Source organism: Geotrypetes seraphini, chromosome 2, assembly GCF_902459505.1.
Source record: "Geotrypetes seraphini chromosome 2, aGeoSer1.1, whole genome shotgun sequence".
Classification (NCBI taxonomy): Eukaryota; Metazoa; Chordata; class Amphibia; order Gymnophiona; family Dermophiidae; genus Geotrypetes; species Geotrypetes seraphini.
Genome location: NC_047085.1, coordinates 41,794,784 through 41,811,825, shown reverse-complemented (window position 1 = coordinate 41,811,825; position 17,042 = coordinate 41,794,784). Strand labels below are relative to the sequence as shown.

General features: G+C 46.3%; 1 protein-coding gene across 2 annotated transcripts in view; it reads left to right on the top strand.

Moving 5' to 3' along the window:
* Nucleotides 1-17,042, top strand: part of FAM91A1 (family with sequence similarity 91 member A1) — a 130,538-nt gene that overhangs the window by 98,626 nt on the left and 14,870 nt on the right. Inside the window, exon 21 of one of the 2 annotated variants that reach the window (XM_033933473.1) lies at nt 1,582-1,692. The exons of the other annotated variant lie outside the window; for it this stretch is intronic. Coding sequence (XP_033789364.1) covers nt 1,582-1,692 — 111 coding nt within the window. The remainder of the gene's footprint in view (nt 1-1,581; nt 1,693-17,042) is intronic. 2 annotated transcript variants of the gene reach the window in all.

Sequence of the window (17,042 nt, the reverse complement as noted above, 5' to 3'; positions counted from 1 at the left end):
TCTGGCAAGGCCTCCCCGGATCAGGGGGCGGCTGTCGGCCTTTTTTCTGGAATGGCTGAAGATAACCTCAAAGCAATGGGTTCTGGAGGTACTCAGGGAAGGTCTTCAACTGCCTTTCTTCTGGCCGGCGGCGGTCTTCTTCATGTCCTCTCCCAAGGGCAATCTGAACTGGGTGCACCGGTTGCTGGATCTTGCGGCTATAGAGCCGGTTCCACAGGGCGACTTGGGCTCTGGAGATACTCAATTTACTTCGTCATACCAAAAAAGGACTCCGTCGATTACAGACCAATTCTGGACCTCATGGAGGTGCATGCATTGTTGCAAGTTCCACATTTCCGGATGGTATCGGTACGTGCTGTGTTTACAGCGGTGGCACTCGAGGAGTTTTTTGGCTTCCTTGGATCTCACGGAAGGGTATCTACACATCCCGATTTTCCCAGAACATCGGAGGTTCCTGCGGTTTCGTGTTCTAGGGAGGCATTTCCAGTTCGCTGTGCTCCCTTTCGGTTTGGCATCGGCGCCCTGAACCTTTACCTAGTTCAAGGCTGCCCTTCTGCGATCTCCTGGGTGTGTTAGTCATCCATTCCTCGCCGACTGGCTGATCAGAGCTCCCTCATGGGAGCAGGGCCGTTTGGCGGTTCGCCTAGTGGTGTCTTGGCTGGAACGTCTCGGATGGGTGACTCCTTGGATGACGTCACCTTGTCTAACCTTGCCTTGTTTTATGCAGTTCTATCTACCCACTTAGGTTTGTAGGCACTGGCACTGAATATCACTGGTGTCTGCACATTTTCCAGCTGTATCCTGACTGCTCCTGGATTGGTTGGGGCAGTCAGAGCCGATATTCAGCTGCCCTAGCCAGTTAAGTATCACTGAATGGCAGATAGCTCATTCAGTGTGATTTAAGCAGACAGGATCCTGAATGGTGAGCCCTAAGTCTTGATACAAAACATATATAGAGTTGCCATATGCTCTTTTTTAGATTAACTCTCACTTCACATTATTGCCAGAATCAAGTTTCAAGAAAAGACGGTGAGGGAGAGCAAGTAGTATCAAGACATATAGTATTTTTTTGCTTAAGTGCCATCTACTCTAGAGATCTTGAGTTGCTTTAAATCTGTCATTCCTAACATGTTCTATCTCCAGTAATCAATTTGTAAAAAGTGTTTTTTATATTCTGTGTTATGTATCTACTTACTAAAGCATGCCTGAACTGGGGAGAACCCACTCATGGGGTTGATTTCACTAGACTTGTTAACAGAGTTGTTTATCTGTAATGGGGATTCTCTGTAGATAGAAGGATTAATCAGACACATAATGTCTCCCACTTGCCAGAGAGCTGTGTTTTAATCTGCGGACTAACTGAGGAGCATATTGGGAAAGCATTCACATGTTAATTGTTTTATCTTGATCATTACATCAAGTAGCCTTTTTGGCTGATACAATTGTTTTTTATAAATTTGAAAACGAGTATGACTAGAGTCTGAAACCATTGCCAAAGTATAGTATATAGTTTGAGCACCTTTCATGTTTTTGTCCACTAGTTAAAAGCAATTGATTGTAATTTAACAAATCTCATCCTAGGAGACTGCGAGTTGGTCTCAGGATCTGATATCAATGGTGGAAGCACAGAGTCCTTTGAGATGGTAGCAGAGGAAACAACTCTTGATTCTACAGCTAAGCAAAGCATTGAAGGTACAAATGAGTATGTTTGTCACACTGAAAGAAGGCCTCTGTTGCTTTTGTTATAGTTGAAACATAGAACCATGATGGCAGATAAAGGCCAAATGGCCCATCTAATCTGCCCATCCGCAGTAGCCATTATCTCTTTCCCTCTCCGAGAGATCCCACATGCCTAGTTCTATACTATTGGAAGCGTGTGTGAAATGAACAAAATAAAAATCCACCTATTCTATGAAGGGTAACATAGGTGCCAATGTGTTTTTATAAAATATTCTTAGAACTATCCCTAATAATGCAACAGTGCTCTCACACAAGTCTATTTCTACCCCAATGAAGATGTTAGTGTTTGTTCTATGTGCACTCCATCTTTGATAAAATGTATGTGTGCATTGCAGTTCTGCCTAAACTCACTCCTGGGGATGTCTAGGTATAGCCTTGTTGGTAAGGGTATTTCTTGTGTATTTGGTCACACAATTAAATTAAAGCCGTTTTGTGAGCCCTCCAGAAACATAAAGATACCTACTGTATCTAAATATATACCTGCAAGACTATTGAAATGATGTCCATTCCACAGTATGTATTTTTCTGTTCCTCGAGAGCACACAATTCCAAAATAAAAGAGTAAAAATGAGATTTGAACCAGAGTCACTTGGTTTAAAGTCCACTGCACTGACCACTAACCTCTCCTCTGTGTGGCCATTCATCTTAAGAATGCTGTCAGACAGATGTCCTTGCCCCTGCCTTTTTGCCATTCATATGTTGGATATTCTAGTTTGTAAAATAGCTGTTCACGCTGGACGTCCTGATGTATTTCCTGTTGGAATATACATGTGAGATGGATGCCCAATTTGGATGTTATGAGCTGAATATCTCTGTTTTGACTTGGATGTTGTGATTTCAGTTTCATACATTGTCTGCGTATGAGAATAGCCATTCCCCAGGTCTGAGGATTATCAAATTCAGTGTGGTCACGAAGATGTTATATAATAGTGGTGAGAGAGGAGATCCTTGTGGTACCCCACATGGTGGAGACCAATAGTCAGAAAAGAATACATTTTTTAACACTCTGTAGTGTCTTTTCATCAGGAAGCCATGAAACCATGGTAATACTTTTCCTGTAATTCCTTTTTCAGCTAGTCTGTTTAGTAGCATAGAGTCACAACTGTATCGAATGCTGCTGAGATATCGAATTGTAGTGGTAGGATTTGTTTTCCCATGCTTAATTCTTTTCTGGTCCTCAAAGTAGGATTTCTCCAAATTCCTCTGAGAACCATCCTTGCTTTAGTGTGGAATTATTCATCTTAGCTAGCTAGAGCAGTACTTTTTCTGGTATATCTTGGTATATGTGGGAAGGACTTGGGTCCAGTTGGCATTTCATTCCTGAAAGTCTGTTCCCTAGAGGTCTTAGGTCCTTTATTGTGATAGTATTAAACTCTATCCATATTCTGTCCCCAGTTACATCGAGTGAAAAGCATTCATGGATCTCATCCTCTGGTTGATTGATGTCATATTTTTGAAGTGGTTGAATATATTCTCGATCTTGTTCGCAAAATATGATGCTAGTGAGATGGGTGTGAGGGTATCTACATTTGAAGCAGTCATTGCTTGAACAGTCAGAGTTGCTAGAATTTTGAATAGGTTCTTTAAGTTGGGTTTGTCTATCCCAATCATTTCTGAGTAGTATCTAATTTAATGTAATACAGGATTTATGGATTGCCTAATACCAAATAGTTCAAGGGGATTTACATCAAAAGAAGCCATTTACAAACCATGGGAATACATTTCTCTATAGATATAGAACCAATTTAGTTCTATATCTATTTAGTGCTATATATACAATTTAGTGCTATATATACATTTCTCTATAGATATAGAACCAATTTAGTCTTCTATATACTGCTGAAATGCTTTCGTATCTCTTCAATCCATATATCAACCTTACTGCAGTTTTTTTAATTAACTACAATTTTTTTAACTAATTTTAAATTTACATTCAGATACAAAGAGTTGCAATTTAGTCAATTTTAGGTAACACAAGCATCTGAATTGACAATTCAGAATAACATTCAAAGAAATAGACTTTCACTAATCTCAATTGTCTCATAATATATAAATTTTTCCTCCAGAGACTGGCAATTTGGTTTTCATAAGTAAGACAGGAATTCAAGAAAACTCCTAAAACTTTGGTAGTTTTTTCCACTGTAAGAGAGATACCGCTTTGTAAAGAGATAGATGAAGGGACCATAGATAACTGATTATGAAACCACAAGACTTTTGTCTTCTTTGTATTCAACTTGAGTTAAGACAATGGCCAAGTCTCAGTTCTCTCAGTACAGTCCAAAATCTTCACATTAATATTTGCCGTTTCCAAACTTATAGGGATCAGCAGATAACATCTGCATAGGAAAGAACACAGTCATCATCTAATAACCCCACAATGTCTGCAAAGAACTCAAAAATATTAAAAAGCATAGGAGAAATCAAAGATCCTTGTGGAACTCCACAAAAAGAGGCCCAGCTTTTAGAGAAGATCATATCCTTCACTACGTAGTAGTTCTTGTTTGTCAGAAATTCTTTGAACCAATTGAGAACCGCACCACTTATACCCAGTTCATTCAAAATATGATCTACAGAATCAAAAGCAGCACTAATATCAAATTGTAAAAGAACAGTTTGACAGAATTGAAAATATTGAAAACCATAATTGTGGACTGAATTTATGAATACTTAATTTTCTTAAAACCCCAGGAGTTTCACCATTTGAATTGTTTAAAAAATACTTGATTGAAATTTTGAAATATTCTTCAGAAGTTATTCCGCCAGTAAATAAAATTTATTATTTGCCTGTTTCAACAAGAGAAACCCAAGGAGATATTGAGAGAGAAGGTCTTCAGCAAATTCAATTAGATTTGGAACAATATATCTGCTATTCTAGAGGAATCTATAATAGACTCTTCAATTAGAGCTACCTTATTGGTCTCTTTTGGTTTTGAGCAGGATTTACCATATTTTTTGCTCCATAAGATGCACCGGACCATAAGATGCACCTTGATTTAGAGTAGGAAAACAAGAAAAAACATTCTGAACCAGATTGTGCACCCATTCTCTTTCACTCCCTGCCGGGCTCTGCACCCAACCCCACACTTCTTGCCAGGCTCTGCACCCAACCCCCACACTCCCCGCCAGGCTCTGTATCCTATCCTGCCGCCCTGCCCTGTACCCTCTCCCCATCTCCTCCTTGCAGTTGCACTAATCCTCTCTTTCCTCCCATCTTCAACCTGTACTTTCAACTCCATCACCTTCCTGAATCCCTCCATCACCATCCTCTCCTTGTGTTACCTTATTCCTTGTTATGTCCTCTACACAACAGATGCATCCTATCTCCTTACTATACCATCTTCACCCCATCACAGAACTAACCTAGCTCCGTTTATCCCAGGACAAGCAGGCATGATATTGTCACATGTGGGTGACGTCATCTACGGAGCCCCAGCGCGGACAGCTTTTCAAGCAAACTTGATTGAAGTTTCAAGTTTGCAATGCTGCACCACGCATGTGCATGCCTTCTTGCCCACTAGAGGGCGCATCTCCACCTCGTGGTCCTCAGTTCAGTTTTTTCCGCGGAGCCAGAAGACCTGTGGAATTTGTACTCTTCTAATTTGCCTTCTGACACCGCGGCTGAGTGGTTTTTTCTCGGTCGCTGTGCTTAATTTGTGTTTTTATTTTGTTCGTGTGTCTTTTTTCGTTAAAAAAAAACAAAAAAAAACCCTTTTTCGTTCGGCTCCGGGGGCTCCCAGTAGCCGCGGCCGCGGGACCTCGTTCGTTCCCGGCCGGTTTTTGGGCCCATGTCCCGTCCCTTGACGGGCTTTAAAAAGTTCACCCGGTGCGATCGGCTGCTTTCAATCACCGATCCCCACCGGTGGTGCTTACTTTGTCTGGGTCCTGAGCACCCGACCGACTCCTGCACTCGGTGCTCTACTTTTCAGCCGAGAGCTCTCCGCTGCTGTCGCGCTCGGATGGCGGAGCTCTTCGCTGTCGACCCCGCGGCGGGGAAGGCCTCGAGGTCGGCTTCGGCCCCGGCCTTGACCTCGGCCTCGACTCCCTCGACCTCGCCCCGATAGCCTGCTTCGTCGAAGCCGGCGTCCTCGACCCCGAAGTCGACGGTGGGTAAGTCCTCACTTCCTTCTTCTCTTCCAGCCTCGAAGAAGCCATCCTCAGGCTCATCGACGGGGGCGGGTGGGTCGTCCTCGGCCCCGCCCCGAGCGTCGAAGTCGGGTGCCCCGCGGGAATACTCGAGACCGAGGTCGCCCTCGAGGGAGCACCAGCCGGCCCAGGATCTGCCGACTATGATGGGGGTTCCCGTCTTTCAAGACTTGCTCCGTGCGCTCATTGCCTCGGAACTGTCCGGTGCCCTCGCGCACCTCCAGCCGGCTTCGGCCTCGTCGGCCCCGGCTTCGGCGGCCTCGGTCTCGGTGCCCTCGACTTCAGCCCCCGAGGTGGCTTCGGCCTCGACCCCGACCTTGCCCTCGACCTCGGTTGACCAGCCTGAGCAGAGCGTGCGGCCTCGGGACAAGGTGCGGAGGGTTCGGAGGATCTCTTCCTCTTCTTCCTCATCGAGGTCCTCCCGGGGCTCCTCTCCCTCGGGTCGGCCTCGGGGCGAAGCGTCAGCCGAGGAAGCCCAAACGTCAACGGGGCTCTCCTCGACGCCGCGGTCGCTCCTCGCTGACCGAGGCTGAGACCCTGCGGGTCTCCGAGCTCCGCCTCGATAATCCGAGGCTTTTCCGTTCCTCCGAGGTGGAGTTTTCGAGGGACTCCTCGCCGAGACGGAAGGGGTGGGCCTCGGTGCCTCATACCCCGGGGACTTCCCGCAGGGGTTCCTCGGGGCATGGGCGGTCCCCAACCCCGTCGAGGTCGCTGGGTGCGGCTTCTTGGGGTTCGGGGTCTGGCACCGGTAAGGAGTCTCGTTACTCCCGTGAGGCTTCCCCTTCTTTTTTGGCGACGCGGGCTTCTCGATCTCCCTCTCCGCCTTCGAAGCCCTCCTCCTTTTCCAGATTTGTGCTTGAGATGGGGAGGGCTTTGGACCTTGACCTTATGTCAGGCTCTCAATACACGAAGGAATTTTTGGAGGAGCAGGATTTGCCCTCTCCCCCAAGGGAGACTCCTCATCTGCCTCTCAACAAGGTTCTACATCAGACCTTCATGAGAAACTTGGACTCCCCTCTTACAGTCACAGCGGTTCCATCAAAGATGGTGTCGAAGTACCGTACGGTCTCTTGCAAAGGCTTCGACAAAGCACAGCTATCCCACCAGTCGTTGCTGGTGGAGTCGGCGTTGAAGAAGTCTCAGCCTTCTAGGCTCTCTGCTGCGGTCCCCCCAGGGCGGGAGGGACGGACCTTTGACAAGTTTGGTCGTCGCCTCTATTCTAATTCCATGATGGCTGCCAGGGTCCTTAATTACGCATTCACCTTCTCGTCCTATTTAAGGCAGATGGTGAAGGCATTGCCCCTTTATTATGGGGTCATGCCGGATTCCCATAAGGGGGATTTTGGTACCTTTATGGCCAATTTGTCACAGCTGCGTCTGTACCTTTTTCACGCAGTTTACGACGTGTTTGAGTTGGCCTCTCATGTTTCCGCCTTTGCGGTGGCGATGCGCCGTCTCGCATGGCTCCGTACCCTGGATATGGACCCGAACTTGCAAGAACGTCTGGCCAATCTTCCATGTGTTGGCTCAGAGTTGTTCGATGAGTCCTTGGAGGCGGCGACCAAACGCCTGTCTGAACATGAGCGCTCTATCGCCTCATTGGTCCGTCCTAAACCCCGGGCCCCGCCGCAGAAGCCGTTTAGACCTCCTCCGCGGTGATACCCGCAGAAGTCGACGCCAGCTTTTTCGAGGCCTCTGCCCCGGCGTCCCCCTCAGCAGGGCATAGCGTCCCAACCAAAGCCTCAGGCGCAAGGGGCGTCTAAACCGGCTCCGTCTTTTTGACGTGATGCGCGGTTGGGGGCGGGCCCCCTCCGCACTGTCGAAGGACCCCCTTCCTATCGGGGGCCGATTGCAGGCCTTTCTTCCAGCCTGGGCCGAGATCACGTCGGACGCTTGGGTGCTCCGGATCATCTCTGAGGGTTACTCGCTAAACTTCTTAGCCATGCCGCCAGAACATCCGCCGGGGGCTTCTCTTGGCTGTCGAGACCAGCTTCCTCTTCTCCTGTCGGAAGCCAGGTCCTTGTTGAGCCTTCGGGCGGTGGAGCCCGTGCCCCCGAACCAAAGGGGACGGGGGTTTTACTCCCGTTACTTTTTGGTCCCGAAGAAGACAGGGGACTTACGCCCATTCTGGACCTCCGGAGGCTCAACAAGTTCCTTGTCCGAGAGAAGTTCCGTATGTTGTCCCTTCCAGTCCTGTACCCTCTGTTAGAATCGGGGGACTGGATGTGCTCCCTGGACCTGAAAGAAGCATATACTCATGTTCCGGTGCATCCCGCCTTCCGCAAGTTCCTCAGGTTCCAGGTGGGGGAGTTGCACCTCCAGTATCGGGTCCTCCCCTTTGGACTGGCTTCGTCCCCTCGAGTCTTCACGAAGTGTATGGTGGTGGTCGCGGCAGCCCTGAGATCTCGGGGGCTGCAGGTGTTTCCCTACCTGGACGATTGGCTGATCAAGGCGTCCTCCAAGGAAGGGGTTATTTCAGCGACCCGACAGACTATCATCTTCCTTCAACGTCTGGGGTTCGAAGTGAACTTCCCCAAGTCTCAGTTGTGCCCGACTCAATCCCTTCAGTTTATCGGGGCCGTGCTGGACACGGTTCGCCTCCGTTCGTTCCTCCCCCCGCCACGGTTGGAGGTCCTGCTTCGATTGAGTCGCCAGGTTTCGTTGCTGCCCTCAGTTTCGGCGCAGCGCATGATGGTTCTGCTAGGCCACATGGCGTCGACGGTCCATGTCACTCCGTTCGCCCGTTTGCACCTGAGCTTCCTCAGTGGACTTTGGCCTCCCAGTGGCGTCAGGATCGGGACCCAGTCTCCTCCCCTATAACTGTGACTCCTTCCTTGAGACGCTCGCTCCGTTGGTGGACCAACTCTTCCAATCTTTCCGGGGGTTTGCTCTTTCTCGTTCCTCCGCATCGCAAGGTCCTGACCACAGACTCTTCGGAGTACGCGTGGGGAGCTCATCTGGACGGTCTGCGGACTCAAGGTCTATGGTCGGCAGAGGACAGGAGTTGTCACATCAATGTTTTAGAACTTCGTGCCATTTTTCTGGCTGCTCGAGCGTTCTGCCACCTGCTGCACGATCAGGTAGTCCTTGTGCAGACGGACAACCAGGTGGCCATGTGTTATGTGAACAAACAAGGGGGAACGGGCTTTTGGTCCCTGTGCCGGGAAGCCCTGCGCCTTTGGGAATGGGCGGTCTCCCAGAACATCTTCCTGCGGGCGGTTTACATTCAGGGAGAGAAGAATTGTCTGGCCGACAAACTCAGTCGTCTTCTCCAGCAGCACGAGTGGTCGCTAAACTCCCGAGTTCTGCGCGAGGTCTTCGACCGCTGGGGGACTCCTCAGGTGGATCTGTTTGCCTCCCCGGAGACTCGCAAACTGCCCCTCTATTGTTCTCGGATGTACTCCCCGGACCGTCTCGAGGCCGACGCCTTTCTTCTCGACTGGGGAGGGAGGTTCCTTTATGCGTTTCCTCCTTTCCCTCTGATCTTGAGGACGTTGGTTCATCTCAAGGCGTCCAGAGCCACTATGATTCTCATTGCGCCTCGTTGGCCTCGTCAGCACTGGTTCTCCCTGCTCCTTCAATTCAGTGTCAGGGAGCCTCTGCTTCTGCCTGTCTTTCCCTCTCTGCTGTCTCAGAGTCGGGGTTCGCTGTTGCATCCCAATCTTCAGTCTTTACATCGGACGGCTTGGTTCATTTCCCCATGACTTCACAGGTTTCTCAGTCTGTGAGGGAGGTTCTGGAAGCTTCGTGCAAGGTCTCGACTAGGCTTTGTTATTCTCAGAAGTGGACCAGATTTTCTTCCTGGTGTTCCTCGAATCATCTGGATCCGAGTTCGGTTCCGGTGTCTTCGGTTCTGGAATATTTGTTGCATTTGTCCAAGTCTGGGCTGAAGACGACTTCCATTAGGGTGCATCTCAGTGCGATTGCTGCTTTCCATCGGCATCTCGAGGGTCGATCTCTCTCTCTTCATCCTCTGGTGATTCGTTTCATGAGGGGTCTAGTGAATGTTAATCCTCCTTTGAAACCTCCTCCTGTAGTTTGGGATCTTAATGTGGTTTTGGCTCAACTGATGAAGCCTCCCTTCAAGCCTATTGACAAATCTCATCTTAAGTTTCTCACTTGGAAGGTGATCTTTTTGCTTGCGCTCACGTCCGCTCGTCGGATTAGCGAGCTGCAGGCTTTGGTTGCGGACCCGCCTTTTACTGTGTTCCATCATGACAAGGTGGTTCTCCGCACCCATCCTAAATTTTTACCTAAGGTTGTGTCTGATTTCCACCTCAATCAGTCCATTGTTCTTCCGGTGTTTTTTCCGAAGCCCCACTCTCATCCTGGGGAGGCGGCGCTTCACACGCTTGACTATAAGAGAGCGTTGGCCTTTTATCTTCAACGCACCAAGTCTCATCGGAAGGTTCCTCAATTATTTTTGTCCTTTGATCCTAATCGGTTGGGACGTCCTGTTTCCAAGCGCACCTTGTCCAACTGGTTGGCTGCTTGTATTTCTTTTTGCTACGCTCAGGCTGGTCTCGCGCTTTATGGTCGGGTCACGGGAGTGTGTGGTGCAGTGGTTGGATCTACAGCCTCAGCACCCTGGGGTTGTGGGTTCAAATCCCGCGCTGCTCCTTGTGACCCTGGGCAAGTCACTTAATCCTCCATAGCCCCAGGTACGTTAGATAGATTGTGAGCCCACCGGGACAGAGAGGGAAAAATGCTTAAGTACCTGATTGTAAAAACCGCTTAGATAACCTTGATAGGCGGTATATAAAATCCTAATAAACTTGAAACTTGAAACTTGAAACTTGACATAAGGTCCGAGCGATGGTAGCTTCTGTGGCGTTCCTCCGGTCTACTCCGGTGGAGGATATCTGCAAGGCTGCCACTTGGTCTTCGGTTCATACTTTCACCTCCCACTATTGTCCCTTACAATTCTTCTCGTTCCCTACGATCGTCTTCAATGAATCTACTTTCGATCCCGTCTTTGAGGGTTATCGGCACAAGACGAAATGATATGTTTTCAGTCGTAGCACCTTCCTTGTGGAATGCCCTCCCAAATTTTATTAAACTTGAAAAAGACATCACTTCTTTTAAAAAAATTTTAAAAACATATTTATTTCAAGATGCATTTGATTTATAACAAATATATTCCAATTTTCTGCATTTTCATAACAATTAACTAAAATGTTTTTACATTTCTATCCCATTCTTACCTAATGTATTTCCCATTTATGTAATTTCACTAAACATTACAATTGTAACTTTTTCCCCTCTTACCCACTCATTCATGTATGTCCAATCCCTCTGTCTAATGTCTTGTCCTACAATATTATATGTATTACCAAAAACTGTTGGTTTTTAATATGTACATCGCTTAGATATTGTAATAGGCGATCCATCAAATGTAAATAAACTTGAACTTGTCTGGATACGTTATCCAGGAGTGACGGCCGGTTTCGCCAGTCAGTTTTGCGTAATCTGTTTTCCTAAATTGCCATCCTCCCACCTGCCCTTTTTTGGTTGGCTTGGAGGTCACCCACATGTGAGAATATCATGCCTGCTTGTCCTGGGATAAAGCACAGTTACTTACCGTAACAGGTGTTATCCAGGGACAGCAGGCATATATTCTCACAACCCGCCCTCCTCCCCGGGGATGGCTTCTTTGCTGGCTATGGAACTGAGAACCACGAGGTGGAGATGCGCCCTCTAGTGGGCAAGAAGGCATGCACATGCGTGGTGCAGCATAGCAAACTTGAAACTTCAATCAAGTTTGCTTGAAAAGCTGTCCGCGCTGGGGCTCCGTAGATGACGTCACCCACATGTGAGAATATATGCCTGCTGTCCCTGGATAACACCTGTTACGGTAAGTAACTGTGCTTTTTGTGCCTTCACCTTTCATCTTCGTGCTGAGCCCGCCCCCTCCAGCACAGTGGAGCAACTACGAACAGTCACACGCAGCTGATTTCTCACACAGTGCACTCCATGCCGCATGCTCATCCGGGCTCTGTTTCCAACAGCCGCGCTCTTGCAGAGAGAGTAACACAATAAAAGAAGCCCTTTAATTTCCACGGTATACACGGTGTATGGGCCGGCAGGAGCGTGTTGTCTGCGCTGCTGCCTGGGCCCACCCCACTTTCTGAATGGCTCCAGTCAGTTCTCTTGCATTCCGCAAGAACTGACGCAGCCATTCAGAGAGTGGGGCGGGCCCGGGTAGCAGCGCAGATGACGTGCTCCTGCCAGCTTATACACCGCTGGACCACCAGGCTTCGGGGGTGTTTGAAAAGGTACAGCAGGGCAGGGGATGTTTTAAAGGAAGGGCGGGCGGATGGGGGGGATGTTTTAAAGGAAGGGCCGGCAGGCGGTGTTATTAAAGAGTACCGGGAAGGGGGGAGGTCATCTTCGTTCCATAAGACGCACCCACTTTTCCACCTCCTTTTTAGGGGTGGAAAAAGTGCGTCTTATGGACCGAAAAATACGGTAAATGCTTTAATGAGACTTTATTTTCGTCATTCAACTGAACTGTTCCATGGAAAGAAATTTTGGATATATCCAGATGTAACTAAAAATACTCAAGAAAGAAGGAAATTATTTCTTTCTATGCAATAGGAAACGAGATCAATAGGGGCGTCATTTTTTACAAGCATATCCATGTAAATGTATTGTTACGTTTGCTGGATTGAAATATGTTTTCTTCATCCCAGAGCAATTAAGAGCTTTTCTAGATTTGAAAAAAATTGCTTGAGTGCTATCAGATTTATTATACATAGAGGTAGGGAATAACAGTGTTATGGCTTTTCTTCTCTTTTGAGTTAGAAGTTTTCATCTTTTTTTTTTTTTATTTCCTACTACTCTTCCCCCTTTCTATTAGTGGGCTAAGGAAGAATTCATAATTTTTTTTTTCTATACTTAGGCCTTCTTTTACGAAACTGCAATAGCAGTTTCTAGCACGGGGAGCCGCGCTGCTCCCGACACTCATTGAGTTCCTATGAGCGTCGGGAGCAGCGCGGGCCATTCAGCGCAGCTCCCCACGCTAGAAACTGCTATCGCAATTTCGTAAAAGAGGGGGATTAGTTTCCTTAATGTTTTATATTGCCTTCTGTACTGCTTTAACAAGAGTTTATCTTGTACATTTACGTTAAATTAATAAAGAAAGAATTTTAAAAAATGAGCAGATTGATTACCTTAACTTAAACAATATTTAACTTTAGATGTTAAGGTTAACAACAACAATAATTCTGTGCTGTACTTTGGTCTAAACCCAAATTGGGTTGAATCTAGGCAAGAAAACTGTTCTAAATATATATATCCAGATAGCTGTTTATTCACTTGAGATTCCAACAATTTGGTCATAAATGGTATATTAGTGACTGGCCTAAAGCTAGATGGCTGAGATAAATCGTCATTTTGTTGTTTTGAAATTGGAGTGATTACAATACTACCCATAACTTTTATTAAAGAACCTTCAGCTAGCAATCTATTAAAAAAGACCAGAAGCCATGAGAGGATACCATCTGGAAGATTAACAAAAAGAGATGAAGGACATATATCCAAAGCACAAGTTCATGTTGAGAATCTCTTTAAAACAGGATTATATCTTCCTTAGAAATAGTGTCAAATGTGTCCCAAATCTGGTCAGCTCTAAATCCTAAATTAAACGTATCTAATAATGGCTCCATGTTTTCAATTGGAGTCTCAATCTTATCAAGATCTTGTCATACTGTAATAATTTTATTTAAAAAATAAATCAGCCAAATTCTGAGCAGACAGCTGCAGTCTCTCCCTGAGATGGAGGATCTATTAGTTTATATATAATTTCAAATAGTTTTTTTAGGATTACATTTACCAATTCATCTTTCTGATGCATTATAAGAATTTTTTTAGCCTCTGTAATATGGAGTTTATAAATTCTAATTGCTATTTTCCAAGTTGTCTTTGCTTGATTTGTATTATCTTTCTGCCAAAGCCTCTCTAATTGTCTGCAATTGTCTTCGTTTGTTTTGTTTAATTGTTTGTTATAGTGTGCTTTTCATTTCCTCCATCTGTCTTTCATTGATTGATCTTTCTAGTTTCCTGCATTCTTTTTTCAGACTTCTCAGCTCTGCTGAATACTACTGTTTTTTGTCATCTAAGGGCACTTTCTTCTCTACTGGTGGAGCTATTGATTCTAATGTGTTTTCTATAGCTTATCACTTTTATGGCTATAGTATGTCATTTGTAGCAAGGGACCAGTCTTTTCCTGGCATCAATTTTACCTCTAGCTTTGATGGATTTTCTTTTTTCATTTGTTTTGTTGTATAGTTTTCCACAGTTTAAGGTGAAATTGCTGTAGAGTGATCTGACCATATTACTGGTGACCATTCAATGAAGGATCATTTGCTGTTACTATGTGTAGTGTTGGCCTTTTTCACATGTAGGGCCTACTACAGTACTCCCCCCGATATTCGCAGGGGTTCCGTTCCAGGAACCCCTGCGAATGTTGAAAAACCGCAAATACGTTTTTTAGTAGGGGAGACAGGAGAGGCAGGAGTGGGCAGCCGGAGCGCCGGCGAGTGAAGAAAATCACTCGCGGTATGTTCCGACCGCCTCTTCATGGAGTAAAGTCGGGCCTCACCAATCAGGAGCTAAGTGTCAACTTTAGTACAAGAAGAGGCGGTTGGAGCATACAGCGAGTGATTTCCTTCACTCGCCAGCGCTCCAGCTGCCCTCTGCTGCCCGGTCATTTGCGGTCAGAAAATACCACGAATGACCGGGACCACGAATCCGCGGGGAAGCACTGTATATTATAAAGAAATGATAAGTTATCAAGGTGTTGGAATAGTTCCTTAACTTCCTCATTTAGGGTATTTTCTAGAGGTAGGTTGAAATTGCCAATCAGTGTCAATGAGAAACGTGTTAGCACCGCATTTGAAATAAATTCCTGTACTTTTGGTGTACTTTTTGAACATGGATGGGGAGGTCTGTAGCAGAGTATGAGGCCTAGAGCAGGGTTTCTCAACCTGCGGTATACTTACCTTAGGGGGTACGCAGGCTGATCCGATTCTTCCTCCCCCCGGTCCACCGCCGCTCCCTGCCACCCGCATTTAATTATCTCCTGCCGCATCTCCGGGAAGGGCCAGGTACCTGCAGCTATTGCATGCCGCCGGCCCACAAGCCTTTCCCCAGATGTCAATTCTGACATCAGAGAGAAGGTCTGGGTCAGCCAATAGCTGCTTGGCTGGCCTGGACCTCCTCTCCGATGTCAGAATTGACATTGGGGGGAAGGCTTGTGGGCCGGTGGCATGCAATCGCTGCATGTGCCTGGCCCTTCCCTTCCTGGAGTTACAGCGGTGGACCAGGAGGGAGGAAGAATCGGCAGCAGATAGGCAGGCTTCGGCGCAGCAGGGAGGGGGGAGGCAGGCTTCAGTACGGCAGGGAAGGAAGGAGGAAGGACAAAGGCTGGAAGTCAGTGAGGGGGAGAGGGCATGATCTCGGGACATAGGAAGGGGGGCACTAACTTGGGACATGAGAGGGAGGGAATAGAAATGGACAATTGTTGGGCCTGTGTGAGTGAGAGGGAAAGAAATGTTTCACATGGAGAACCAAAGAGGAAAATTTGGCGTAGAGATGCATGGGGAATAGAAGGATGAGAGGGGGAAATGTTGGCTATGGTGGTGGTGAGGGAACAGAGGGATAGATTGAAGGGGATGCAAGGGGGAGGAATGTTGGTCATAGTGATGAAGGGAGTGTAGAAAGATTTACGGTCCACTAATCTGTTACATAAACAAGTACGTGCCTGTTAGTTTCTAGGGAAGACCATACTATCTCATCCAGGTTCAACTCTTTTTGCCTATTTACACGACCAGACCAAGGCTAATGAGAAATACTTTTATTATGAAAATAGAAAAATATAATTCACAAGCCAGCAGCAATATCTAAATATTGTTCACAAAATATCCGATTACATATATGAAACTCGGTACATAATTATCACTACACACTTGCTAGATAACTAAGTAACTAATTCTTACACACTAAACAATTCCTTATAATAATAATAATTCCTGATCAGCAACAATCTATTACAGTTATCACTACAAGTAGCTTTACGAGCCTTATCCTATATCACAATAGGATACTTTATCTAACCCCCGCTGATAAGTTCCTTATCTTACCATCCAATTAGGCCTTGGCACAAAATCAGGTGAAATGGAAGACGTCTCCTCAGCTTAGCCGATGTAGAAATCCTTTGGTTACAGGAACAAGTGTTCGTCAGCCACTGGTAAAGCTGTAATTTATTGGCAGCAAAAGTTTCCTTGAGGTGATGAAATTCAGATCTGTTTAAGGTCCGATTCACTCTCTCTCAGGCAGAGAGTCACACGAGGTAACAAGAGGGCGTGCAGAACATCTGTGATGAGATGTGAGTTCATCCACACCTAAAAACAGACTAAATTATAATTAGAACCTTTTCACTTGGATCTCGTCAGATGATTTCTCCGGACCAGTCCAGAAACAGATCTTAGATGAATAGCCTTTCGGTATAAAGTCTCATACAGGCTTGGAGACACATACTCCTTTCCATAGATAAGCACAGCATAGGAGTATAACTCCCCCAAGATTCACACAGTCTAAGCATGAAGGCATAGATGGATGTCCTTGACTAGAATACCATTCTGGTACATACCCAGAATGCATCAGGCAGAAACAGCAAAGATGTTTTCTTCTTTCTCTTCTTGCTAGGTTCAGGCTGGAATGATTTCTTGCAAATAATGGTTCAGGCTTGATGATGTCAGAGAGGCCTAACCTTCAGGTGCAAATAAGGAAACACCCCTACAGGAGCGATGTGGCATGGTGTTGGAGAGGGGTGATAGAAGGAGAAATGGGCATGGGGCTGGTGGGCAGTGGTGAAAAATGATCTGGGGGATGAGAAAGGAAGAAAAGTTGGACTCATGGAGGGACAGAGAGAGATGTTGGTTGGGGAATGGAATAAGTTCTGGAGGAGAGGAAGCATTCAGGAGGCAGAGAGAAATAAATAAATATTGAATGCAGTCAGAAGGAAGTGCAATCAGAGACTCATGAAATCACCAAACAAAGGTAGGAAAAATGATTTTATTTTCATTTTAGTGATCAAAATGTGTCAGTTTTGAGAATTTATATCTGCTGTCTATATTTTGCACTATATTTGTTTATTT